General features: G+C 38.7%; 1 protein-coding gene across 3 annotated transcripts; it reads right to left on the bottom strand.

Annotated features, from left to right (window-relative positions):
* Nucleotides 1-1,524: 1,524 nt before the first annotated feature.
* Nucleotides 1,525-25,755, bottom strand: LOC135653092 (uncharacterized). Of its 3 annotated transcripts, none has more exons than XM_065174576.1 (18): nt 25,087-25,737; nt 19,452-19,649; nt 18,140-18,223; nt 12,808-12,867; nt 10,475-10,519; nt 8,382-8,581; nt 7,745-8,239; nt 7,429-7,531; nt 7,147-7,338; nt 6,952-7,059; nt 6,510-6,572; nt 6,337-6,411; nt 5,035-5,085; nt 4,090-4,167; nt 2,704-2,838; nt 2,267-2,374; nt 2,057-2,122; nt 1,525-1,891 (listed from the first exon to the last, which is right to left on the bottom strand). In XM_065174576.1, exons 1-18 carry the CDS (start codon nt 25,447-25,449, stop codon nt 1,823-1,825), a joined length of 2,493 nt encoding a protein of 830 aa, XP_065030648.1. In that variant the 5' UTR covers nt 25,450-25,737; the 3' UTR covers nt 1,525-1,822. The 3 variants fall into 3 exon arrangements, 2 of the variants coding, with proteins under 2 accessions (XP_065030648.1, XP_065030649.1); XM_065174577.1 differs by having other exon boundaries at nt 6,952-7,041; nt 25,087-25,726; XR_010502304.1 differs by lacking the exons at nt 1,525-1,891; nt 2,057-2,122; nt 2,267-2,374 and having other exon boundaries at nt 2,776-2,838; nt 5,035-5,119; nt 25,087-25,755.
* Between the last annotated feature and the right edge of the window lie 2,061 nt (nt 25,756-27,816).

Raw genomic sequence — 27,816 nt, 5'->3', positions numbered from 1 at the left:
GCATCATGATTTCTTGGGCATGGTTTGTACTTTGCCCCAAGTTTTCGCTTAAAGACTCAATTTAATTGTACTGTATGTCGCATTTGTTTCCTGGCTTATGATCCGAGTTCTTTCACAAGTTTTATTTGATCTGCTTGTTGTGTGTTTCTTGGCTTCTTGATGTGTTTTCCTTGGCGATTTGGATATTTTGTTCAGGTAGTCTTACGCTTTATCGCGTTCGGTGGAAGGTGGAACGGTCTTCACGAAACCAAGAAACCACTTGAGTTCAACAGAAGGTCCACTATGGTATGCCCACCGCCCCTGTGCTTCCACATGCTCAAGATTCGTGCTTCAAACTATGTGCACACGCCTTAGATTATCTTTAATTGTTCGTAAGGAAAGCGTCCTCGCTTCGTTTAGACAACTAGATCCATTGATCGATTAATTAGACTCGCCCGAATCGTCTTGGCTTGATTCGACCCAAAGGACTCGTCTACTCACTACACTAGGAATTGGATGAGATGGCGAACCATTGGGAATCGGAGTCCTGTCCGACAGATGGAAGTCCACGAGAGAGTCGAGGAATGGGCCAGGGATGTATTAGCCCGCGACACGTCACTTGATGTGCTCGGAGACGCCAAAGGAAAATATAAAATAATGGAGACGGGAGGGGGGAGGACGCGGCAGTACGAGGATAGATATGGACGGTACTATCAACTGTACTCCCTCTTCACTTAAACCCGCCCTTCCAGTACATGTGGAGAGCCGGGGAGTACAAACCTGCAGATCAACAGGAGGTGTACATAAAGAAGTAGACTGGGGGGAGGAGGAAGTGTAGGTAGCACAGGGGAGGAGTTCCAACAGGAGCGACCTGCGACCACATGCGCCACTACGACTTCGGGGCGGTTTCTGCCGTTTGATTTGGCAGGGTGATGTGTTCTCAGGTCGCCCCTGCAGGAGCTCCACCCGCAACTCATCCCTTCGCTCGAGCCCAGTTGTCAGCGAGGCGGGAATTGGTGAGGAGATCTTCTTTCCCTGTCTTCTCCAGCCCTCTCTTTCTTTCATTCTTTCTTTCTAACGATGGCTGCAGCATTCCTAGTTTTTAAATGTACAAGTGTTTTAGCTGCCTAGGCCAGATTTTAGATCTTAGGTTTGTTGGATTGGCAAAAATACCAATCTGAAAAATACCTGGGACAACATTGTGCATATGTTATCGCGCTGAGATATTATGGTGCAGGATTATGCCCATGAATGAAAAAGATTTGCCACAAGGTACGCTTCCCCAATCTTTTTTTGTTTGATGGCTACTACTACATTCTGCATGTTGTGAAATTCTTCTTCTTTTTTTCTTCTGGTTTCTAGTTTTTTGCTCGAATTAATTTTATTGGATATGCAATTAATTTAGTAAGAGAACTTCTAGTTTTCTAACTTTAAATTAATCAAGTTTTAAGTTTCTTTAATTTTATCAAAGTTGCATGAAGAACGGCATAAGGGATGAGATTTGAAAATTTTAATACGGAACCAAAAATTGTGAGCAACAAAGCATAAACCGGAAAATAACAAAACTTTATTGGATATGGACAAACTTCATGTATATATAAGGCAAACAGAGCTCAGATACACCAAGGCATCCCCGTTTTACAAAAAAAAGACTAGGATGCATCACCATGAGGCTTGGAAGGGCACAACGACAAAATATTTTACACTACCGGCTGCTGCTGCTGCTCTTCTTCGGGAACGGCACTCCGCTTGCGGTAGTAAAAGCCGTGCTGATCATACGTGAATTCAACCACGTCCGAAAGCTCTTTGTGACCACATCCCAAATCTTAATCGGCAGCAAAATCTATTCAGTCTCATATCTAGAAAGCCGAGAATCTGATAGAACAGAAAATAGTTGTGTCTCCACAAAGAGCTGCAGCATTAATGGATGGTCAGCAGCAGAAAATTCTATTATTTGCTGCAAGAGTCTAAAATTACCAAACCTAGTGTCAAACCAAAATATCGTATACTCAAAAGAAAAAATATGAATTTTTTTTTTCTAATATGTCAAAAACATATGAAAGTCATGTGTTGTCACCTTAACGAATTGACGATCTTTAGTTGGAAAGGAATCAATAAAACTGTCTTTAAGTAGAAGTGATACCTGTGTTCAAAAGATATTCATGTCATTATTTGACTGATAACTTAAAAAGACATTCATGAAACAAACTCACTGATAACAAGTCATGTACATGCATATGTTAGCATAAAAATCCCAACAATAACCAGTTAGATAGATATGAATAACCTTGTCATTATTTGACTGCACGTTAGTTATTGTATGAGAGCGCAAATTAGAACAAAGAGATTCCAAGTAGCGTCTCATGGCATTTAAGAATTGCCCAGCAGCTTCAGCCTGCAGATAGAACCACATCAAATCTTCAACATTTTATGACTGTGAATAAGAATGCTTTAACAAAAATTATAAAACAAGAGAATTAGTGATTGCAAGAACAAGGAAGTTTGATTTGAATGGACACCACTGATTGCAAGAACAAGGAACTATCACCAAATTCTTTTAAATGCATGCAGTGCCCTATGTAGATTAGTGCTCACACCATTCCTCCCATCTTTTCAATTGGCCAATTTCAAACTAGAGCATATTAATGGTCAGTGTTTTTCTTGTAGTAATTTGTAGCATAGCAAACAAAGAACAAACTTAAAAACCATGAGGCATGAGAAAACCTGAACTTCACTGCATTTGTAAACAGGATGCTGTTTAGCTATGGAGTTTTCACATGAGAGTCTAGCATGAATAGGACCCAAATCAGAAACGAGCTCCTTGTACCCAGGAAGCCGAGGCATTGAGCATGCCTTAACCTGCATAATTGAAACTCATAATATCTAATGAGTTAACAGATGGGTATATCAAGAAACTATGCTTTTAAGAAAACAAAAAATGGGTATATCAAGATATAGTTACATGAGTATGTTGCACCAACAGATGATGTTGAGACATATCCTTAAAGGATACTTAACCAAACCTAGAAAAACTGCTTATTAGCTTTAAAGTTTGTATCTAATTCGTAAGAATCAAACAAACCTTATATTTATCATTAATTATATACTTAGGCCTAGGATGCCTCTTATACTTCAGCTCATCCACAACTCCAGTGTCAAGCATTATCACTCCCTAGGCTTAATGCTATAGGCACACCCTTTAACATAAAGATTAAGGAAGTAAAATGCAGCAACCCTAAGAAGATAATTAAGAAAAGCAACAAGGGAATATAAAAGAAGGTTTATGTGAAGGCACCGAATAATTATGAATATTTAGAGAAAAGTCTGCAATCTGCATTGCATAATAATATTAAACAAGCAACTTACCAACAGAAGGAAAAAAAAAAGTTCACAATCAACATCAAGTACAGAGGTTAAAAAAGTCTAGTTGCATAGCTATTGGTGTTGTTTATGTAACCGTAAAGTACAAACAATTCTTACTGGTTTTTTGATGAGCAAACTCTTTTAAGTACTACATGCATGCATGTTGTATCATATCTTGCTAATGGTCAAGTCTTTTTGCGCACAGCATGCATGTTGTATCATATCTTGCTAATGGTCAAGTCTTTTTGCGCACAGCATGCATGTTGTATCATATCTTGCTACATGTTCTCCAGATAACAAGATATAATCTAAATCTAGTTTTGTACCTACTGAAGTTTAAAACTAAGTGCCACATTTCCCAGTGACTGCAAACTTGATAGAGCATCAAAGAGATAGCCCTACGTACCACGAACCATGCATTGCATAGGCTGCCAACATAACATCCATAATGCAAAAGTATGATGCAGGACTAACACACTTAATCTACGTTTATGAAAGTCCTTTTGATGTGATATGAAGAAAAGGTACAATAGAGACCATTAGCACCCCTTTTTAGGTAAGTATGTTTGTAACCATTAGCAGCCAGCTGGTGTTTTTAGTCATTTTAAAAAAGTTTACCTGTTAGAGTTGCTACCACTATCAAGAAGATTTTATACTATGATAAAAAAAAAAAAAAAGATGAAGTGTCACATCCCAACTGAAAGTATGTGATATAGCACTATAAAATGCATGTTTGTAGTCACTAACCTTCTCCTTGGAAACATTAATTTGTATAAGGTTGGCTGTCTTCATCTTGATATTTGTAGGTTTATGCTGTAATCCTACCTATGAAACAGAAGCATATATGTAAGTTTCCAATAATCAGTCATTCATGTAAAACATGACTGAAAAAAAAAAACAGTTGAACAGTGAAAGTGCATGAAACATGAATGCCTATGTTGAACGATTAAATAAATTGCAATCCAACCCAAAAATTAAAGGGGTAACTGTAGTACGCTGATTCAAAGTGTCAGATTATCAAGGAAAGCATAAATGGGCTAGCAGCAATGTTATCATACGTATAAGAAACAGATAAAGATTAGGAGATCCTTAAACTAATAATATAGTTATCAAATAAAGAAAATTGCACAAGTAACCTAAATTACTAATAAAAAACTTATTTTTCAAAATAGAATACTCCAAGGCAACATTCAGGATGAAAGAAGATTAAATTTTCATTTGATATATCTTGACTTTAAAATACAAAAGGAATCAATACAACAATTTACCTAGAATACCCAGCATAACCATCATTGATATATATATATATATATATATATATATATATATATATATATATATAGGTACATGAAGCTTAAAACTCATATGGACTGTTTTCCTCTCCCACGTTGTACTACTTTGGAGTTTGCGTTTGACAAGAACAAAATCTGCAAAGTGAAGGTATACATACTGCCTGCAAATGTCAGCAGGCGTAATAGAGTTCTTTGAGCATTTCTTCCATAAAGAATTGGGTTGGGTTATCTTTGACCACTCAATTGGACAAGGACTTTAGATCTCAGTTATTTCAAACAGAAACCATTTCATGAAATGACATTGAAGTTTCTTCAAGAAATGAAGAAAAATAAATATAAGCATTGATGAGGACAATTACAATACAAGAAAAAAAAGCAAGAAACAGATGAGAAAACTTACAATATATGGAACTGGAGCATCAAGAAAGTCCAACATCTTTTTTGGTAGAATCTGGAAAATGTAATATCATAGTTGGTTCAAATTCCTAAAATTAGCAAAAGAATTAATATAAAATCTATTTAAAGGACATATCATTAGATCTTAAAAATACAGTATCTACAATAACACTTCCTAATCCTTGAAAAGAAATTTCAAGTTAAGCTTCTTACTCCTACCTGTATCATTAACAAGAAAAACTTACAAAAATGTTTGACTATAATAAATAAAAAATAAGGCAGACTAGCAATTCGAACCACATTCTAACCAATTGATATCAAGAGACATCATATAAAAGTCATTCTAAATAAGTTTATTCATTTGAGTAGGCAATATGCTATAGTTATCAGTACAAGCATCATGTTAATTTTATGATAAAAATGCATGTTTTTCTTCTTGAAATTATCCAATAGAATCATAGAGACTGTCCAAGCACTTAGGAACTTAAGATATGAAAGCAAAAAAGTGGTTCAAAGTGCCAGTGGTATTAGCAAAAGCTTAATCAGAGAACTTTTGCCCAAAGGATAAATTTATACTAGTGGTTCTGAATGCCTCTTTTTGGTTCAGAAACACACTTCAGATAAGCTCAGTGAAAACCACAACTCCATAATGTAGAAAGTCATGGTTCCATCAAGAAATGAGTTTAGAAGTAACCCAACTCTGTCAAATAACATTGAAGACCCAATGTGAAGCAACAAACGATGATGCAGACAAACAGGTACAGTTTAAAATATAGCTAGCACAAAAACTTATGAATTGCGAAACTACATTTCTTTTCATATCACAGAAGAGTTGTAAGACATAATAAAGACGAACAAACAAACATGTCACAGCTTGATAATATAATGCCCTCAACTGATTCCATATAGCCATCATAGAAGATCATATGTGAAAGTTTGCCTATGGATACTAAGTTAAGAAGTGATAGTGAATCCGAGTCATAAAGGAGAAATATGGTGCTATACCACCATGAACGAAGTTAAAAGTTCATATATATATATATATATATATATATATATATATATATATATATATAAGAAAGTTCATAATAAATGTAAAATTTAACTTAAAAAGATTGTCTTTTCTCAAATTAGTCTAATAGTCACCTTCCATGAGAAGGAATATATTTCAGATGGTCAACAAATGAATGTAAGACAATCAAATCAAATGCAAGTCTCTAATTCTTAAAGGCAAAAATATAGATGTAAATGTCTGTAAAAGTACAAAAGCTTTTTCCTGAAAGGAGATTTAGGCTAATAAACTCACCGGAAGCAACAAGCTATGCCACTGGAATGGACGAATCATGGGTATGATGGACAACACTATGGCTGAGAGGACACCCTGCACTTAGTTTATTAATGTCACCCTGGACTAAGTATAAACACAAGCACTGAAATTTGATTCATGACAACAAAAGATGGCTTAGACAGTAGACAAACCAAGTTTGGGCATATGACAACAATTTGCTTTTCCAATAGAACTCCAGCAAAGAGTGTCAAAACCTGAAAGAGAAACTCCATCAGTTTTCCCTTCAGAGTAGATTATCATACACGAAAAAAATGAGAACCAGTAAAACATGTGGTTGAGTATGCAGATACATAACACAAGCAATTTGTGATAGCATTTAGTCCAATATATTAAAGTATCCAAAACAACTAATTTATCATTCAACAATTAGATCAAATAAGTACCAAACCAGAATTACCAAGCTCAAGTTAAAACAATGATCAAACTAAAAATCAACTCAAGGACAGAATTTTATCTGTGTAATCATTTCATACCCACTGATGCAATAGGTAAATAGAAAACTGAAAAATAAATAAAACTCTATCATGGCCCAAAATATTACACCCGCTGATCTGTCAGGTATAGAAAACTCACGGTTTCAAGAGATAAAGAATGGCAAATTGTAGAAGTAGTCCAGATTGACAATGCAAGAGCTTCTTCAGCAGCTGCTAATCGTGTGTTAACCTTGTCGAATAACTTCAGCTTTAGAAAATCAAGTTAAACAAAAGAACTAGAGAAAAAAGGGAACAGACCACTAAATAGAGTGGCTGTACAGATGGCAGACTTTACCTCAATAGCTTGTTTTGGTGAAGAAGGAACTGCATTAGATATACCATCGAACCCAAGAGATGATACCGAAGGTCGGCAATACTTGATGGGCTGTAGATGCTCCAGCGGGTTAAATATGATTTCACCTCCCCGAGGTGGGAGAGGAAGAGCATGATAGCCACAAACAATCTGTAAAGGTTCATTATTATTGGCCTGCAACAAAGATAGCAAAAGCTTTGGTTTAAAAGAACATAGGGACATAGTAGAAACTACCATTTCTCATTTCAAAGTCAAACATAGTACCTTAGCCCACTCCATCACTTTTTCATCACCAACACTTGTTTCTTGCTTGGAGTTTAACTCATATTCATCATCATCATCATCAGATCCCACATCTCTAACTGAACTGTCCAAAACCACTTAAACTCATTCAAACATTGGAATGGATAAGAATATCATCATCTTCAGATAGGCTATTTACTCCATGATGCTAAAAGGATAATAGAAGTTTGGCATCTAGTATTGGAAAAAGAACTCGAAAGATGAATTAGGATAATAAATATTGTCTTTCACAAAATAAAAAAAAGATAAAAAAATCTAAAATAAGAATTTCTACCACCTGTACACAGACTCCAAGCTTTCCACACGATGTAGTCTGCCACTTGCAGAAGAGTACATCATGCCAACATCTGGTGAAGTCTGCCCATTGTCAAAGCATCCATTTAATCTTTCAAAACTATCAGAACGTGATCCTGATGTCTCAGATATATTATCATCATAATGTTGCCAAACCCTTCTAGTTTCCCGATCTAGTTCCCTCAGGTGACAAAAATCTGAAGCTTCACTGGCAGATTCTGGGGAATGAGATTCCAAAGTCCTACATGGAGAGGGTGACACCTCCCTCTCCAGTGGAAAAACCGATGAAGAAACAAGACTGGATACACTATCAATAGGTATAGCATATTCCATCCAACTACTAAACAATAGCTTATTGGGGGATTCAGAATTCTCATATAATTGTTCAGGAATTGTGACCCGATGTGAGATAGAATCTGTAACAGCCATTTCACTAACAAAATGTGTTATCCTGTCAAGGCGCTCCTGTGCAATTATGCTGTCAGAGAATACAAAGTACGATAAGCATCAGGTACTAAAATGAGAGAACACTTAGAGACCAACAGTGTGTGTGAGAAAAAATTAATAAAAAAGCATAATATTTGAATATATCATATTAACTAGAGTGAACAAAGGCAAACCTGTTCAGCATCTCATAATGGAGCTCAAAAAAAGGGACTCTTGTAAGTAAGCAATAACAACGTGGAGCAGAAACCAAGAACCGGCTAGACTTGCAAGAAGAATGGGGGAGGGGCGAAACAGCACCTAAAATACCTGGTGCTCTCTGAACTATCTCCTGGACATGCAGGCAAACACCATAAAATGGAGCATTGTCCGAGGCCTGAGAAGCATAAAAAATGATCAGGATATATGAGAAAACATGGACATAAGAGAATTAAATATGCTCAAACTGCATGCTTTATCCAACTACAGGAATACGAAAAAGACAGATAAATATCAAGCACAACAATTCTAATACTAGTTGATAAAAGCCTAAAAGTAATCTATTTCATGAGTAACTGAATGGTGCCATCTACATATCACATCAAAGTGAACATATCCAAGAGCTACTCCTGTTAAAGCACACAAATTTCATGAATCAATTTTTGAAACACATTAATCACCTTTTGACTTTTTCTACCCAAGGGCAGGCACTTCCATGAAAAACAACAGCAGAACTCAGGGAATTGCCATGTTAATGGGACTTGGTCAAGTTGTGAAAGAACAACCTACATGCAATTGACATCAACCCGACTTGACTAAAAGAAACATGACCCGAAATGGAAGGACGCAACCAAACCTAGACCACATTTGGATCCAAATGAGGTAATTGCCTGAAACATTCCTAATTTTCATGTGAAAGTTATTTACAGAAACAGCAAAAGTCGTTAAAATACTGGATCTCTTCAAACACTAGAATCTGAAACTTGTGTTCTTACGAAGCAAAAGTTTACCAACTGCAAAGCAGGAACTCCATCAAATCACTAAACTAAAGTTGTTCTCATTCCAAAAATGCTATGAAGCATGGAGAAAGACACAAGACACGTAGGTAGCAAAATGTGCTATTTTTGAAAGGTATGACAAGGCAATAATTTTACAAAACATTAAAGAGGATAATAACATCATGATAGACCAGAAGTTCAAAATACATGATGCTGCTAATATTCAACATGTGAAGCCTAATGAAGATGTTTAACAAAGTAAATATGTGCTTTTGAAGTAATAATGTATGTCAGCATGTATCTGACAAGTATTACCATTTAACAAACACCGGAAGCATTTTGAAGTGTTTGTGCTTCACAATAAAAACTAAATAACTCTATTTCAATGCATGTCAATGAGCACGAATAACAATTCTCAAGCAGAATTCATATTAATATATCATGTCTTCCTAATTTTCCCAACTATTATGGGTGGAGCAAGTAAATAACACAAAAAACATAAACACAATATGAATGTCTTCCAGAATTAAAAATTAAAAATAACAACAATTGTTCACACTAGCCTTGGTTTTACGAATGATGAGCTCTTTGGTTTAATACAACCAAAATTAAGTAAATCATTGCCTTACTACCTTGAATAGTATAGAACAACTATGTCCTTTGATCCAAACAAATTCTAGTGAAGTTCTCAGTTTAAGATGGATCAAATTTGTTGGCTGCATTGTTTCATAACTACCAGTATGTAAGCTTCATACCATATTGCGCAAATGTGAAAATTAGAAAAATACCATCTAAATTGGTTTCTGTTAAATTTCATACCTACTTTTTATAATAAATCTAAACTTCCACATAATATGTATTCATAAGAAAATAAACGTACTATGTTAGAAGTCATAAATCTAACATCAACAGAGAAGCATACTAGGATGAACTATGATCCCTGATTTATTTCAAAACGTTTTTTATTTAATTCATGTGCATACACCATTATAAAGATATAACAATGGCATTTCACTCACACTTAAATCTAAATCTTCCATTTCCTCAACAAAAGATTTGAATCCTCTTAACATGCAGGTTTCAAGTTCTTATCAGCCTTGTTAAGAGAAAAACACAATTTTCTTTCTTTGAGCACATAAAGGAAATGGCAATTCCAACTAGTTTACGTTATAATATTATAGACAGATGAAGTTCTAAAGAAAAAGGCCACCAAATATAAATCATAGAGCATTTAAAATCAATTCTATTTACATGGAAGAACAGGTGATTATCTCAAGAATTAAAAAACAGACCTTCAAGCAGAAGACAAAAGCGAAGTCATCCCTAGATAGATGTTCCTGCACAAAGATTAAAGTGAATAAATAGAGCTTGTTTCACTAAATGAACCACAAAAATCAAAACTTCATGATCAAGGCCTACCATAGAAAAGACATTTATTTTAATAGTTGAACAAAAACTGTAACAGTCAATCGATGACACGCACAAATATCATGAAAAATACCCCTGAGCAAGGATGACACGCACAAATCGAGAAAAATATCATGCTGAATTTGCCAAGGTTAAGATAAATAAAAAAAATGATATAAGCACCAAGTGTGCTATCATCCCAGAAAGCAAGTTACAACTTAGAGACTTGTAATGGTCTCAACCAAGGTATGCAATTTCGAATAATACCTCTCGTACCGTACAGTATGTACCGGTCCGACGACATACCGGTACGTGGACCGCCCACTACCGGACGGAACGTGCTACAGTGTTACACTGTAACAGTGCTACAATAAGAGGAAGAAATATTTAAAACTGCTCGTACCGTACAGTATGTATCGATCCGACGACATACCGGTACACGGACCGCCCACTACCGGACGGAACGTGCTACAGTGTTACACTGTAACAGTGCTACAGTGTTACACTGTAACAGTGTTACCTAATTTACATTGATTTTGCTAAACTTATGCTATTACTATATTTATTTCTAACTTAAAAACCGTATCATAACTTTTTTTTCAGATATTTTCATAGGGTTTTACACCTAAATTAGGTGTACCGTGGTACCGTACCGTACCGAGCCAACCTCGAAATATCGGCACGATACAATATTGCATACCTTGGTCTCAACCAATGTTTGACATTTCGCTTACCGAACTCATACCAGTCCATGGCCAGACCAGTATGGCTACATTCCATGCTAGCATATTGACACATGATACGCCAGTTTATACTGTAGCACCGAGAAAATTCGAGGGTGAGAGGGGTGTGTGTGTGTGTGTGTGTGCGCGCGCGCGCATGTAAAGAGGGAGAAGAAGAAAATTAGAAGAATACGAAGAGGATAGGAGGAGAAGAGGCAGAAGAAGGGAAGGGAGAAAGGAGAAAAGGAGGCGATGGCGGCAGAGAAGAAGAGGAGAAGGATGTGGAAGCAGAAGCGGAGGCAGATGAGGAGACAAAACGGACGGGCCAGCAACAACGAGCAGCATGAGCAACAAGTTGGCATTTACCAATCAGTATAACCTTGGTCTCAACAACATAGACTATTCAATGTGTTCAGCACCCCAGAACCTACCCCAAGAATCTCGATCATCCAAGCACAAGTATGGTATTATGGCATGCTCTTCCCAAGGTCGCAATTTCAGATAATGGTATTGTATCAGGCAGGGCTTGGGCAGGTGCCATATCAATCCGTGCTGGTGTACTGAGTGTCAGCATGCTGGTACATATCGAGTTCCCAAAAAATTTCTGGAAAAAGCTGAAAAACCAAGAGTTTTGCTGCCTAATTAAATTTGATCCATGTACTGTTAGGCTGCTGGATTGGTAAGTGCTATTCATATTGTATCACAAATCTCGACTCTTACTACCCAAATTGAAGATTCAAACCAAATTTTAGCATGGTGTCTCTCTGGTCGATAATCATACATCACTTATCAACACATGGATAACTTATCTCCCAAGAACATGGACCACCAAACATTGAATGAATCTTAACTAGGAATATGTGGAGAGCTTAAATGGCATCAAAGCAATCACGCTCATGGATGAAAATGAGCAATTAATAAGAAGCACCAAGGCATAGGAAAACGATCCAAAATACCAATGAAGTTGTTATCTCAATAAAGTTTGGGCCATACAAGTATAACAAAATCACATCCTAATGCAAATCTAAGTTTCTTTGCCAATCCAATAAGACTTCTAATGAGCCATTCTTCATTGTGCCCCAAACATAGAACCTGAAGGTGATCTCATCTCCATCAAAAGAGCCTAAAATGACCTAAAACCATCCCCAAATAGCCCGAAACTTGGATCCAAAGCTATGAATCCAAACCTACTGCTAGGGGCTACCTCCCCAGAATACAACAACAACAAAGCCGTAAGTCCCAATTGGCTACCTCGCGAGAAACAATCTCGAAAAACTAGTAGCAAAAGTGTAGAAGTGGTACTTGTCGAAACTTAACATGCTGATTGGAGTCAGTACCTCTAGAAATTAAATGTCAATCTTTGTTGACAATTAGGCTGTAATTTCAGCACTTGAGAATTACTTAGTAGCATATGTAACCGCAAAAAGAATCAGCATTACTTTCTATTTTTCTTAAAGTGCTCAATATCTAAAGATGATAATCCATCTCTGGCTTACCTGGCCAAACACGACCTCATTGAGATCACTCATAGATGGTGTTCTCTCTAGCAAGCGAGCCTGCATCAACCATTTTAACACGTGATCATATTTCATGTAAAAGCATTCTGTTACACAACAAATCATCATTCTTCAGTATATCAGGATATAATCTTGTTAATAAGCTGAAAACCAACAACTGGCTCAGAAAATCAATATTTGAAGGAAGTGTCAGTAACAAGTTACAAGAAAGGTTATCTTCACAACATATCCATATCTTTAAACTTCAATATGCAAAAGACAAGGTGATTTGTTAGATTCAATAACAGGATTAAAAGATTGTTAATGTGAAAAAAAGAGATGAAGTTGATAGCATTCATTAGATCAGGCCCAAAGCAGTGACGCACTTAGCAATGAATCCTCAGAAAAGAACAACAGATTTCACCATTTCCTATTCTAGGACTACAATCCAAGGTTTTGAACATGCCCACTACATCCAGGTAACTACCAGTCCGACAAGAGTCCAGCACTTGAACTGGACAATTTCGCATGGTCCGGTTTAGAAATTTTATATTTTTCCAAGTTTGAATGGCTGAAAACAGCTGTCAACCAACAGGTGTTAGTTGTCCTCCATCAAAACCATTTCCCTCATTTTACCCGCCTTTTCCCTCCTTTCCTCTGCATTGGTCAAAGCCTCTGCCATTGCTGCTACGGTATTAGCCTCCTCACATCACCACTGACATCTCCTCCTCTTAACAGTCATTAGTTGTTCTCTGCTGAAATCTGTTTCCCTCCTTTTATCCACCTTTTCCCTCCTTTCTTCTGTCTTGGTGCCAGCAGTACCTCAGTATCCCCATCGTCCAGTCACTCTTGCTGCCACCTCCTCACATCGCCACTACCATCTCCTCCTCCTCCTCCCCTCTTCTCTCCCTCTTTTTCTCAGTCCAGTCGGTACCAACACATACAGAGTGTCGGTACAACAATCCATACTGATAACTTACTGATCCTGCCACTGGCCATTATTATTGGCTTTGGACCAAGATTTTGAACCTTGCCACCATCGATTATTATTGAAGCACTCCAGCAAGTTCAAAATTTTTTCTAAATACTAAGATCAAGTTGAAAGCTTGAAAAACTTTAAGGAATTAGTTACCTAAACTAAGAATAATTCTAAAACTTCATGTCAGAGTGCAAAGTATCTGAAACTATAAACCAGTCTCGATCCTCATCAGATAACTTTTAGAAGTACAGACTTTACATGTTCATAAACTCATGAATAGCAAGAAAATGGCCTAGCTTAATAGCCATATTTATACCACCTTAAACAAGCAAAACACTATTTCCAGTCCGTATATTGGTGGACCAATATTTCCATATTATAGAAACGCCCGATGACAGCAAGATGTTGAAATACTAAGTTCCAAACTACTGGACAACAAGCATGCTACATGTTGAATCGCGACAAGAATCCACGATGCATTCTTTTTGGACTGTGGTGAGCTCAAATTCAAGACAAGTGCAGTTTAGTGTGAATATTAAAGACAATCAATGGAATAATTTTCAAGAAAGATACCTACCTGTTATAACTATGGTAACATTTGGTGTTACAACTACTCACTGATGGCTCGGGCTCCCGGAAGGAGGCCTTCTTCACTATCCACCTAAGTTGTGCAGGATGCAGGAAAGGCCCAAAGCCAATCCCAAGGAACAATAAAGCTTCATAGGGTCTTTCTGTCCCGATATGATTTTGAAGAAGATACCTAACTGTTATAACTACGGTAACATTTGGTGTTACAACTAACTGTTATAGACAGGACAAAATGAAAAATTCAATGTGAACCAACTGTTGCAACTATGGCAACATTTGGTAAACATGTGACCTTACAGTCATACCTTCAGCAAGTGCTACGAAGACAATCTTCTAAAAGACATCTTGATTTTTCAACTGCTCCAAGTCTCCAATGCCATGAGTTAAAAGCAAGGTTTGACATACCGAAGCATACCGCTCAGAATGAGCGATACGTACTGGTCCAACAAAGGAATGGTATGGGGAATACATCGGTACACCCTAGTGCATCATGTGTCGATATGCTCGGTACAACTTGGTACAGTTCAGTACATAACGTATCGACAGCTGGTTACTACACCAGTATGGACCGGTAATGTGAACCATGACTAAAAGATAAATCCATTGTTAAATGAAATGACAGAATCACTTTTTAGTAAATCTTATTCAAACAATATATATTGTTACTCATGAAATTATATTCCACCACAATCGTCTAAAGGCTTAGGTTTAGTCTAGTCAACTTGAAGAAAAGTGAATTCGAGCAAAAATTTATTTCACATTCCCTAATTATAAGCAAAATAAGACAATTGATTAGGTGCTTAACAAATGAATAATTATTGCCTAAACCAATATATAAAAGAAGATGTACGCTATTTTATTTCTCAAACAAACAAGCTATAGGAGTATGACCACAACTTGTGTACGCCAAGCTTAACAATTTCGTATACCAGTAGTGTACTGGTAAGGGCTCGAACTGGTACCTTACTGCTCTCTACCATTTTATTGAGTGTTGGTACAACAATACATACTGAGTTTCAAGAAAACCTGAAAAAAAAGCTGAAAAAACAAAAGAATTGCCTGGTACAGAACCTATGCTGCCCTATACAAGGCAGTATAGGCCCTATACTGAGTGGTACAAGCCTTGCACCAGGCGACCGGGCCCTAAACTGACTGGTACAAGCCCTGCACCGGACAACTGGGTGGTCTCCTGATCTGCGTACAGCTAAGTTAACAACCCAGTAAATACTGCCCATACCCTACCATCTTGGATGGTATTGCAAATCTTGATTACACCTCTGCCTCAGTGTCGAATTTCAAAGAAATTCAGTTTTCATATAATTTTGTATTCATTTTCACCCATTACTTACCAACTAAAGAATAAGGTGTTAGTGTAACAATCTTAATGAATTGGATAATAAAATGAGCAAATAATTGTGATAATAACTGCAGGTATGTGTGATAAGCACCAATAGCTATCTGCGACTAAAAATATCAGTTTTAAGAGTGTGAGAGATTTTCAATTTAATTTAGTGATAAACATCTAGAACATGTATATGGATATTATAAAACTAGTCGAGGTACCCAGAGTAACTAACAGAAACTTGTTTTAATCAAACCAAGGTATGCAATTTCGAATGGTACCGCTCGGTACGGGAGGTACGTACCGGTCCGACGGCATACTGGTACAAGGACCACTCGCTACTGGGCGGAACGTTTAAAAGTGTCCCGTATCGGACGATACGGGGTAATATCGGGCGATAACAGTCGAAATTTCCACCGTTACTACCCGGCACAGCTCGGTAATGGTCGAAATCGACCGTTACCGCTCGGTAACAGTGCTACCGTGCTCCAATGGTCAAATTAACCGTTGGAGCTCTTTCACATAGTATTTAAACCCTTCTCCCCTATTTCACTCCATTACATTCTTATGCTCTCTTAAACTATCTCAAACTTTTTTTTTCTCACATTTGTGTTCTCGTAAACTCTATAAAACAACGATTTATGAATTGAATCAAGACTAATTTGGGAAGATTAAGAGGAAGAACTTTCTAATCAAGAGGTATGTATTCTCTTTCTTTAATTAGAAAGCAATTAAGATCTTTAATATTATGATTAGTATGTTTAATATTGATTAATTCAAAATTAGATACTTAATAGGTCAAATATTTATATTTCATGCATATTAAATATTAAAAAATATTTATGATAGTAAAATAAGTTTAATTAGGTTTTATTAAAGTTATTGAATTTAATTCATTTGTGATTATTTAATTCATTTGAATTTTAGAGTTTATATTGCAACAAAATAGTCTAACAATTCAAATAATTTTTCTGTAGATATTTTAATATTTACATAAGGACAATCCGTAATGGTATGAAATACGAACCTTGCACAAGAAAAATATTGAAGAATGCTATTACTATATTTACATTGATTTTGCTAAACTTATGTTATTACTATATTTATTTCTAACTTAAAAACCCTATCCTAACTTTTTTTTTTATTTTCAAGTATTTTCGGAGGGTTTTACACCTAAATTAGGTGTATCGCTCGATGCGCCCTAGCGTACTGCTCGGTACACTGTACCGTACCATACCGAGCCAACCTCGAAACACCGGTACGATACAGTATTACATACCTTGGATCAAACCATGTTTGACCCAAAGGTAGTGTTTCATCAAATAATTAACATAATAATTCAAACTTAAAATCAAGGCTGATCGAAGAGAGCATTGTGCACTGTGTTCACTCTTTTCTTTATTTGAATTTTTTTTTTAAAATGCAGGCATCTGAACTATAGAGAGCATAACTAAAAAATCAATAGAACTATTAACTGTTTTCTGTATTTCCAGCATTAACTTCCTATTCCACTCAATTTCACAGTCCAGCATTAAAATTCAATACAGAATCGGAAATGGTTTCTGTCTGGATCTTTATCAGAGAAAGCTGCAATGCGGCAAACCAGATTGAGAGAAAAAAGGCAAGAAATGAAACATAATACTCCATATATAATATTCTGTTCACACATCATTCAGTCATAAAAAGGTGGCCTAGTGCACAAGGTTTCGATAAATGCAGGGTTTAGAGATGGCCAACGTACACAACCTTACCCTACAAGGGAAAGAGATTGTTTTCAGAACTCGAATCTGATTATCTAGATCGCAAAAGAGCGATCTTACCATGACACCAGTGTCCACCTTCAATTAATTAACCTATGCTCAAAACCAAAGACCACCAACAAATCAATATCCACATGTGAATGGAGTTATCCTTTTGCAAAGTGTGTACTGAATGGTTAATAGTGCATCATCAAAGTTATTGACATAATATAAATGATTGGACTAGTACTGTATATGCCACATCAGCTAGTAATTTCATCTGTAACATGCATAAATGGCATGCATCCATCCTTTCACTAATCATGCCTTGTGACACTTGGGAACTATCCAATGCCTGCTGTTACATCCCAAGAAGGAAGACACCAAACGAGCCATTTTAATAGTTAATCCTGATTTATACACAACAAAGTAACAAACTACAGGAAAAACTAATTAGCAACAAAGAAAACAGCTGCTCTCACTGGTCGATGAAATGAAGAACCTACACATGCTTACACTAGCAATGAATATATGTAAACACTTAATACACAAAATTTAGGATCATATAGATTGTGTCTAAGGTATCAATCATAAATTGGAAAGATCAGACTTTCTCATCATTGACTCTGTATGACAAGCTAGTGAGCTAGTACTTGCTCTAGTTACAAGAGATATTTAACAAACCTTAACACCTTCAGGAAAACAGAAAGCAGGTAACTCATTCTCTCTCATTGCTGCTCTCTTCCCAGGAGGGTATTTAAAAAGAATCTGCAGTAGCAAATTAGAAGTATGTGATAACAAGTGATAGCCAAAAAATAAAACAAAGGTTCAACAAACTTGCAAAATGACAACAGCGCAAAGAAAAGAATATCAAAATGAAACCTGACACAGTAACCAGAATGCCGGTATCCATCTTAAGTAAAATGGAGCAAAATGAAAAATCACTACAACTACCTGCAGCTACTAATAATTGCTTCACCAAATATTTTACTGGCCAGCGAGCACCTCTAAAACTAATTAAACAATTGTAAATAAATGAATTCACAGGTATGCAAGCACTTCCATGAACCACCTCCAAAAAGAACTTCAAAGGTAATTTTTTGGGGGCAAAGAGAAGCATACCAAACATGCCCCATATATGTCAACAATAATTGAGGATGTATGGTGATACCAAGTGAAATCCTCAACAGACAATATAGGCTAGCAAACTTGAAGTCTACACTACATGGCAAAAATGTGTAAACTCTAAGTCACTTGAAAGGAATTCTTTGGATTAAATTATAGCAAAAAGGAAAACCCCTCTAATCGAAAGAGCAAAAATAGCCAGATGCATGGAGATAGTTGCTAGAGAAATCCAGTTTATTGGCATATTAAAAAAACTTGATGGTGGCAATATATGTTTAGGGAGATGAGCAAGGATATGAAAACAACCACAAATAATGGACAGATTACAAATAATTATCAATAACAGCAAATAACAATAACTTAGTCATTCAATATTGTAAAAAAGCCATTAAGAAAGCAAAATCACTAGTACAATTTAACAAATTAAGTAGCTTATTTCATATCTTCTGAAGCCAATGGTCAGAGACTCAAGAGTAACATAGGACTTGAACCCATTGCATTACAAGCCAGAACCTTGGCCTACCACTTTGATAATGTATTGGGTCCAACTTTTTACTTTAAGATAAGATCCTCTCAAGGACAAGACCTAATAACTAGAAATCTCAACATAAATCAAAGATGAAATAGAAAAAGAAGAGGCTGGTTCATGAGAGTGAAGCATCATGATATAACTACAAACAAACATCAAGGCAAATTGATTTTATTGATACATATAAACAAAGGGCAACCATAATGTCTCCCAAACTAAAACCACTTGCGTATCGGCTGACCATGTCATATTGAATGAAAGACAGCTGTAGAGGTATAATACAAATAAATATGTCAAAAAGGTATGGTAATTCACATATTTCTACCCATCTAATGAGCAGACCTGAGGTTCCAGAGTAGGTATACACCCATGATACTGAAGCTTTCTAAGGTCCAAGATTTCTGATTTTGCCACCTCTGACTCCCAAGTTTTGCGTTTTGCAAAAGCTTCCTCAATGGCTTCAACATTTGCATATGAATGAAGGCCAACAATGAAGAAGTGCTCATATAGTGATGATGGTTCATTATGTTGCATAAGATCCTGCATCAAAGCAACCCAATTCAAGAAAGCAACACACTATATGTCTGAAGCAGCAATTCAAATCTAATAAAAATTGATTGTTACAAATCAATAATTGACTGTGGATGATAAATTACTGACTGTGAGCAAGGTATAAGCTACAATAAAATCAAAGGGATCTAAAAACAAGAAAAACAGCAAGTGGTTCTCATGCGTTCGCTTAATTATCTGACTAGGTGAAAGATTTCATAGTTATCTAAAATTGCATGTTAGCTTCATTCTTCAGTTAGTTACTAGGAAAAAGAATGTCCGTGAGTAGATAATGCAAAAATATCAATGTTATCGATGTTTGTAAGAATTCAAATCCTGGTTTACTTCTTCCTAAGACTGGTAGGTAGTGGTTGGAATGGTACTGGTTTCGGTTGGCACAAATATAAATCTATTGAAAATTAATGTCAGTAAATGGTCTACATCGGTATACCGGAAACTGATTTGGGTGATGATAGAGGAAGTATGGCCGGTATACCATGGAATTCTTATTCCATGCTGCCAATCCTAATAAGTTAAACACAACCTTATTAGGATATTCCCTTCTTATTTCATGAGATATACCCTTCTCATCATACGATCCAACACAACCTTTACCAAGTAATATGTCAAACAACCTGCACAACCAATTTCACTATAGAACTTCTCTTAAATTGTTAGAAATCATTCTAGACAATCTCTAAAATAGATCCACATAGCTTTAACAACTCAGCTTGGAAACCTTTGAAAATCATGCTTAGAGAGCAGGCAAGAAGGTTAAGTTCAATAAAAACTTGAGCTCAAGTTATCCTCTAAAGAAATTTGAAACAGCAAATTTACATAAGCAACAGTCTCAAACTGCATTAAGCAGAACAAGGGATTAAAAAATCAGGAAGATATATAATGAAGAAATCAGCCAACAAGCAAATTCAAAGATTTGTTCAATATGAATGGACTCTTACCAGAGAGCCACAAGTGCAGCTAAAGAATCACTGCTTTTAAAAAAACTTAGACAAGTAGAATTGTTACTGAAGTAAAATTGTAGCAACATCAACGCAGTACTTAATAGACCAAAAATAACACCCTGAACTATCTGACTGCATAGATGAGTATAGTCTACAAATGTATTCCAAAGAAGCATACCACGCATCACTGGTCTAAAATGCTATTACAACTGCTGCAAGCAATGTAGCAAATTTGCTTTAACAAGAGATCTGATGCGTAACTTCTATCATCACTTGACAACTGAGACCAGTTACTACACTATCAACAAGCAATCAACATTAACTCAAAATAATTAATGTATAAGTGTCTAGATTCCACAACTCCAACAACAGTACACACCAAGGCTTTTAAATACCATTTCACTCTTTTTCAAAGAAAGGTGGATAATTTGACTTTTGAGTAATAAATGCTCTCTTCAAACAAGAAAATATTTTTTTCTCGACATCTCCAAACATCAACAACTACAAGTCTTTGTCATGCTCAAAGTAACTTACAGAACAATCAGTGTTTTCAAAAGGCATACGGGTGCTCGCCTAAGCATTCGAGCTAGGTGAGGCAAGACCCAAGCGCCTCGCAACATCTCGGTACGAAGAGTTTCAACGAAGCGCTTAAGTGTGCGCCTAAGCCCAAGTGCTGAGCAGCTTGAGCCAAATCAGGTTGACCTCGAGCCTGGGTTCGACTGTGCAGGGAAGTCGATTCAATCAAACCAACTGACTATACGAGCACTTACCCTAACGCCGACCCAATGAAAGAGACCAAGAGTGAAAACCTACTTCTCGTCCATCGCCTTCATACATGTTATTCGCCGCTGCAGCTTCGTCCACCGCCTTCGTATGCTCCATTCGCTTTGTCCGTTGTCGTCGACAACCTCATCCACTTCGTTCGTTTCTGCAGCTTCATCCGCCACCCTTTCCAGCTTCATCGCCGTCATCGACAACCTCATCTGCTGCACCATATTGAGGTGGTGCATTGTTACTCTATTAGGAGTTACTTTGGAATTCTAAGTTCACCACATTATGATCATATTTATCAATCATAATATATAGTTTTTAAATTTTAATATTAGGGAGCGCCTTGTTTCGCTCTAGGGGGCACCTAGCGCTTTGAGCATTTTGGGACCTTAGTGCCTATCACTTTTAAAAACACCGGTATCAATTAGAGCATTTACTATGTAAGCAAGTGTCATATATGTAGCTCATCTTGAAAACTGAAGTCGTCAATTCTGCCACGATCTGTCCTCACTCCACCAGCATGGTTTGATACAAGTACCAGATCCATGCTGGTCCCTGGCCGGACTGGTTTGGGTCCAATACATGCCTACATACCAACACAGGGTATACCAGCACGTGCTGCAGTCATTCTTTTAAGATCTGAGTACACAGTGTTCGTAGCCATGTGCCAGTACTCGATAGGTCATTAGACCTATACGTTCGAAACGTAGAATCATGCTCCATGATACGCTGAAAAGACTAAGAACAACCAGAAGACCCATGCTAGTTGGACCGAAGTATGGGATAATAGATGGCATATCATATTTTACTGCACCACCTTCGACAATCCATACTTTTCTAATAAACCTTTTTTAGGTATACTTGGACTTTAAATGCCTTGGTTTTTGTTATTTTTCTCCTCTACCAGTTATGTTAAATGTTAAGAATCACAGAATTGGGAATATTGAGATAGATGTCAAGTGTTACACAAAAGGATAGCACAATGAACCAATGAGAAGTGAATAGAAGTACAGATTGAGAGAAAGTGAGGAAAGCATTGTTTATGGCGGTTTAGACTTTGAATCGCAGAAGTTAAAGACGAGGAACACTATATCACTGGAAATCTGGAACTGCAAGCTACGTCACATGTCCTAGCTTGCTTTGTTTCGTGAACAAATGTGGTAAAAAATGCACAAATGACAAGTTAATCTTAAAAAGTTTAGTCTAACATGTCTAAGCTGCATCCAAGCAAGGCAGAGAGAGCAGACTGTGGCATAATATAGAAGATCCAAGATAATTTCTCATTTTGTATTTATTTTTCACTAGGAATTTGTTTATACACCACTCCAATTCAGAACGCTGTAGAAATTTGTTTAAGACCAAAAATCAGTGATTTAAAAAGCGCTAGGCGCCAAAAGGCGCCAAGGTCCAAAAACACCCGAGGCGCTAGGCGCTCGTCGAGGCGCTAGGCGCTCGTCGAGGCGCTCGTCCACCTGGTTTAACCCGGGCGCTAACCCGAAGTGCCCAGCGCCTGGGCTTGGGCAAGCGCCCAGGCGACGCCTCTTTGAAGTGCGCCGCTTGGAAATGAAGCGAGGCGCTCGGGTGAGGCGAGGCGCCCGAAGCGCCCAGCGCCTGGGCTCGAGCAAGCACCCAGGCGACGCCTCTTTGAAGAGTGCCGCCTGGAAATGAAGCGAGGCGCTCGGGCCTCGCCTCGCCTCGCCCGAGCACCTAGGCGAGCGCCCGAACGCCTATTGAAATCACTGCCAAAAATGACAAATTTGGTAAAATAAATACAGAGCTCCATGCTTATAACATCTCTCCTCAGGTACCTGTAATTATGTGGCCTCACATTCTAGCTGCTTTTCAAACTAATAGGCCATGCTGGTTAATATAATAAGTTCATGTTGCATGTCACTAAAATTTCAGGAAAAATATCCCATGCCAGATGATATAAATGGACAACTGACTAGGCTGGTCTGAGTTTGGAAATTATAAATGTGACTGTGTATATACCATTTATCCTCTTCGTGTTCTTCAGAAGATAAGCTGCAAGGTTTTGCTTTTACTTGACTTTTGGACAACAAACTAAGGTGGACCTCAACCAAACTGAGTCATTTTCCTAATACAATTTGATTGTAGCTACTGTAATCAACTCACTTTAATCAACCTCAGATTATCCCAAATGTCTTCACTAAACAAAAGACTAAAGTACATGCTTTAAGGCATACCATAGCAAGATATGAAACAATTAGTCATCCCCTCCATATATCACAAACAATTTAGCAATTTATGTAGCACAACGTATTCCACCTGATACAACTGTGTTAATAATCAATCTCAGCTGGGTAACACAAGTGATGCACACCATCCAGAAGAAGGATCAGTACCCAAAACAAGCATATCCATTAACATGTTTGATATATAATGTTTGTACTCCTTTTTTTATCAGAAACTCTAGCCATTATTTTTGCAAGGAAAACAATGCTTAAACATGCATAATCAATTATCAAGGGACAGCAGCATCACATAAATGGAAAAAAAAAAAAAAAAGACGGAGAAAGAAACAGTTTTATCAAAGCCACATCAAAAGGCAAGGTGGGAGGTTCATTGAGGTCATATATTGAGCATCACCCAAGAAAGGCTAGCAAACTTCATCAAGGTCCATCATGAGCCTTGTAAGGTTTTCCAGGAGCCTAATGTCTAAAGGCACACCTTTTTGTTAGTTTTGTTTTAACTACAACCATAATATTATGGGATGCAAGAGATCGAAGTAAAATGTAAACATATTACTAATAAATGTAAAAGTTATATTCTTTAAGAACTAGAAATCTAATTTATATGACTCTTATCTAAAGATAATGAATTGTTAATTATTTATTAAGCAACCTCATGCAACCATGAGAAGTAATCTAGAGAAAAATAAATTTAGTTCCTAATCTTGAATGTAGGTAAAAAAAGAAAAGAACACATTTCAATAGCCACAAAAAAAAGGTCCAGCTGCAGCTTGTTTATAGTATGAACTAACATAATAATGTACTCTCAATAGCAGTGCAACTCAGCAAACTCAATTGTTTTCTTTAGCAATATCATCCATCCAACGGAGATCCAAATGAGAGGAGCATAACTAAATTTATGGATTTTGCATTTTCTTGGAATGAACCACATAAATCTGGCATATTCTTGAGAATAAAGCACATACAACACATTTTATTAGCTAATATTACAACCAAAATTAAAACAATCGCTTGCCTTAAAGGAAAGAAACCACAAGGAACGGAATTAGGTCAACCCATGAGTATAGCTTCTTTGCTTAATATAATTGGTGTGTGATTGACTTTATAAGTTTTGCATTTTTCTTGAGAATGAAGCCTATAAATTTCGCATCCACATGCAACACATCTCATCTGCCTTATAACAATTAAATTAAAACAAATGCTTGTTTAAAGAAAGAAACCAAAAAGAAAGGAATTAGGACAACCTATTAAAATAGCCTCTTTGCTTTACATAAGGGGAAAGCGATTGAATTTTTAAGATTCTGCATTTTCTTGGGAATTAAGCATATGTTTTTAACATCCACACGCGACGTGTGAACGCGATCCACAAAAACTATGGTCTCCTTTCAATTATAAGGATTAAATGGAAGGAAACACTTGCTGTAAGAAAAGCAATCGTCCAAGAACCGATTAGGTCAAAAGGAAGCAGAGACGTGACGGTACCCGTGATTTGGCCTTGATCTGATACCACTGCCGCTTCTGATTCGCCATCATCTCAAAATTTATCGTCGCCCGGACGCTCTGCTCCCTGCTACCGCTACCGAGGCCGCTGCCACCGCCGCCGGGACCCCACCTCCACGCCCGCTGCATGTGCCAGCGCCACTTCTGGAAGCTGTTGCTGCGGGCATGCCCCGCCTGCCGTATCCTCGCCAGCGGCGACGAGCAGCGGGAGACCGGGGCGGAAGACGCGCTCGCACGAGGGACCCGCGGCGCGACCTCGCCCCCGGCCGAGGGTCCCGCCGCCTCGACGGGCAGATCGTCCGGCGAGGGCCGATCGCCCTGATCATCCCCGAGAGCTTCCTCCATGTCGATCTACGGCCCAAGATCCTTCCAAGAATCACGATGATCTCGTACAAGACGATCGAGACGACATCGAGAGACGGACAGAAGGGTGGGAAGGATCAAGAATTGGGGATTGGTCCCAGGAGGGATCGGGAATTGGTCGTTTCTTGAAGGGCGGGGGGCGGGGAAGGCGCGATGCGAGACTCGAAGAAGGAGGGGGTAAAGGGAGGAGGAGATCAACAGAGTTCGTTTCCTAATTCTTCTGTCCTTCTCTTTATCGTTTTCTACGCGACGAAAACTAACATATGGCCCTTTTTCTTGGGAGATGGGAAGGGTCGAGTAACGGCGTCGATGCACGTGGTGGGAGCCGTGCGAGTCGGGATGGGGACGGCCCAAAAACGAGTGACCTCCCTTTTGTCGCTGGAAATCGCGAGGCGGCGACGTGCTCTGACACGACTCGGCGCACCCATCATATTTGTACTTGTTTTTATTGGCACTATGAGAATATTAAAGGGTACTTTGATTAATTTATTATTATTATTATTATTATTATTATTATATGTCCTTCGATTCAAGATAATTATTGTTCATCGATTTATATATTAAATTTTGGAGGACATTATATATGTTATTAAAACTTGCAAATACCTTTCCGCCTAGTATATTCTTTCTCCTAGTATAAGGCTCATATCAATTCTAGTATATAAGCTCTCATCCTATGAATTATCTCAGGTGTCCCTATTAAATAAAGTTGGTATTTGATGAGGTTAATAATGACGATAAGACTCGCGTGACATCAGCTGCTCCAGATGACACCTCACGCCTCTATTGACCTGTCAGCACCTGATTAACGCTGATCGGAACGCCGACCAAGGTACATTAACACCCTGCTTAGGCTCGATCCCTCACGCCATGCCAACGACGATGTCAGACGCTACCAGAAGTACGATCCTGCTCCCTGCGGGCAGGCACATCAGGCAACGGTAATCCTCACTATAAAAACCCTCGTGCTCGGAAGAAAAAGGGGGGACGAAGAGACAACTTAGTTAAAGAAACCCCCTTCACCTTCCACTAACTTAATCGTCGGAGGGGTCGGGCCGAGCTCCCCGACCCGACCTTTGTGTAGGTGCGAAGGCGGAGGTCTCCCACTAAACACCCAGGCGAGGAGCCCCTTCTCGGAGGAAACGACGACCCCGTCCCGATCGGACCACTGTAATCGGCCACCTCAATAGTCTCGAGGAACGTCCCAGGGAGATCCCCGTCATCCGGACCCGAACCAAGCCGCGTTGGTCCCGAGGCCACGGCTTAAGGTTGTTTACACTACCATTTTGGCGCTAGAAGGAGGGCCGGATGTCAAGGGATCACCCGATTGGCTCAGACGAGCTCGTAGCTGAGGGGTCACACCCGATTGGAGCTTCGGGGGAACATCGCATCCCCCGCACGGAGATCTTCGTGACGAACACCCCGCCACGACCTCAGAGCACTATTGGCGGGTATTCTACGACCCGGGCTGGTCGCCGCCCGAAGGTGCCCCAGTCGGCCCGTCGCCCATGTCGTCCGAAGCCTTTCTGGACCTCGCCCATCAAGTTCGAGCTCTAACGGGTATGGTGCAAACCATTATCCCGCTCGTTTCTCATCCGGTGCACCCGCATGTGATTCAACCACTACGGCAACAGGAGCCGCCCGTTCAGGCCCACACGCCACTTCCGGAGTTCCCTACTTCGCCTCAGGTCCGATCGGCCCCACTCGGGGATCGAGTGATGGAAAACCCGAGCGGCCGCCCGGAACCCGAGGCATTATCTTCGGATTCAACGGACTCCCTACGAGCCCAGCTATGCTTTGTTAGTCAGCGGCTCGACGAAGCGGAGAAGGAGGTTCGCAGGTCAAAGGGAGAGCTCGGGGAGGACGCACACTAAGGGTCTCCGTTCACACTCAAGATATAGGATCAAACAGTCCCCCCCAACTTCCGACTCCCCTCCCTGGACACTTACGACGGCTCCGCCGACCCAGCGGACCATGTAGCCGCTTTCCGTGCCCAGATGGCACTATATGGAACCTCTGATGCTTTGATGTGCAGAGCGTTTCCCACCACTTTGAGAGGGTCGGCCCACACGTGGTACAGCGGCATGAAGACCGAGTCGATCGCCTCCTTTGACCAGCTTGTCAAGGACTTCGAGCTCAACTTCTTGGCCTACGCCCGGCCAAAACTGACCGTTGCATTGCTCCTCGAACTCAACCAAAGGGAGGACGTGCCCCTCTCCCATTTTGTGAATCGCTTTACAACACAAATCCGGGGGTTGCCAGACGCTCATCCCTCTTTGTTAGTGTAGGCATTTATGACAAGCCTGCGACCTTCCAGATTCTGCTGGTCCCTCATGGAGCGACCCCCCA

This window comes from Musa acuminata, chromosome BXJ3-11 (assembly GCF_036884655.1).
Source record: "Musa acuminata AAA Group cultivar baxijiao chromosome BXJ3-11, Cavendish_Baxijiao_AAA, whole genome shotgun sequence".
Taxonomy (NCBI): domain Eukaryota; kingdom Viridiplantae; phylum Streptophyta; class Magnoliopsida; order Zingiberales; family Musaceae; genus Musa; species Musa acuminata.
This window is presented reverse-complemented; position numbering and strand designations above follow the sequence as displayed.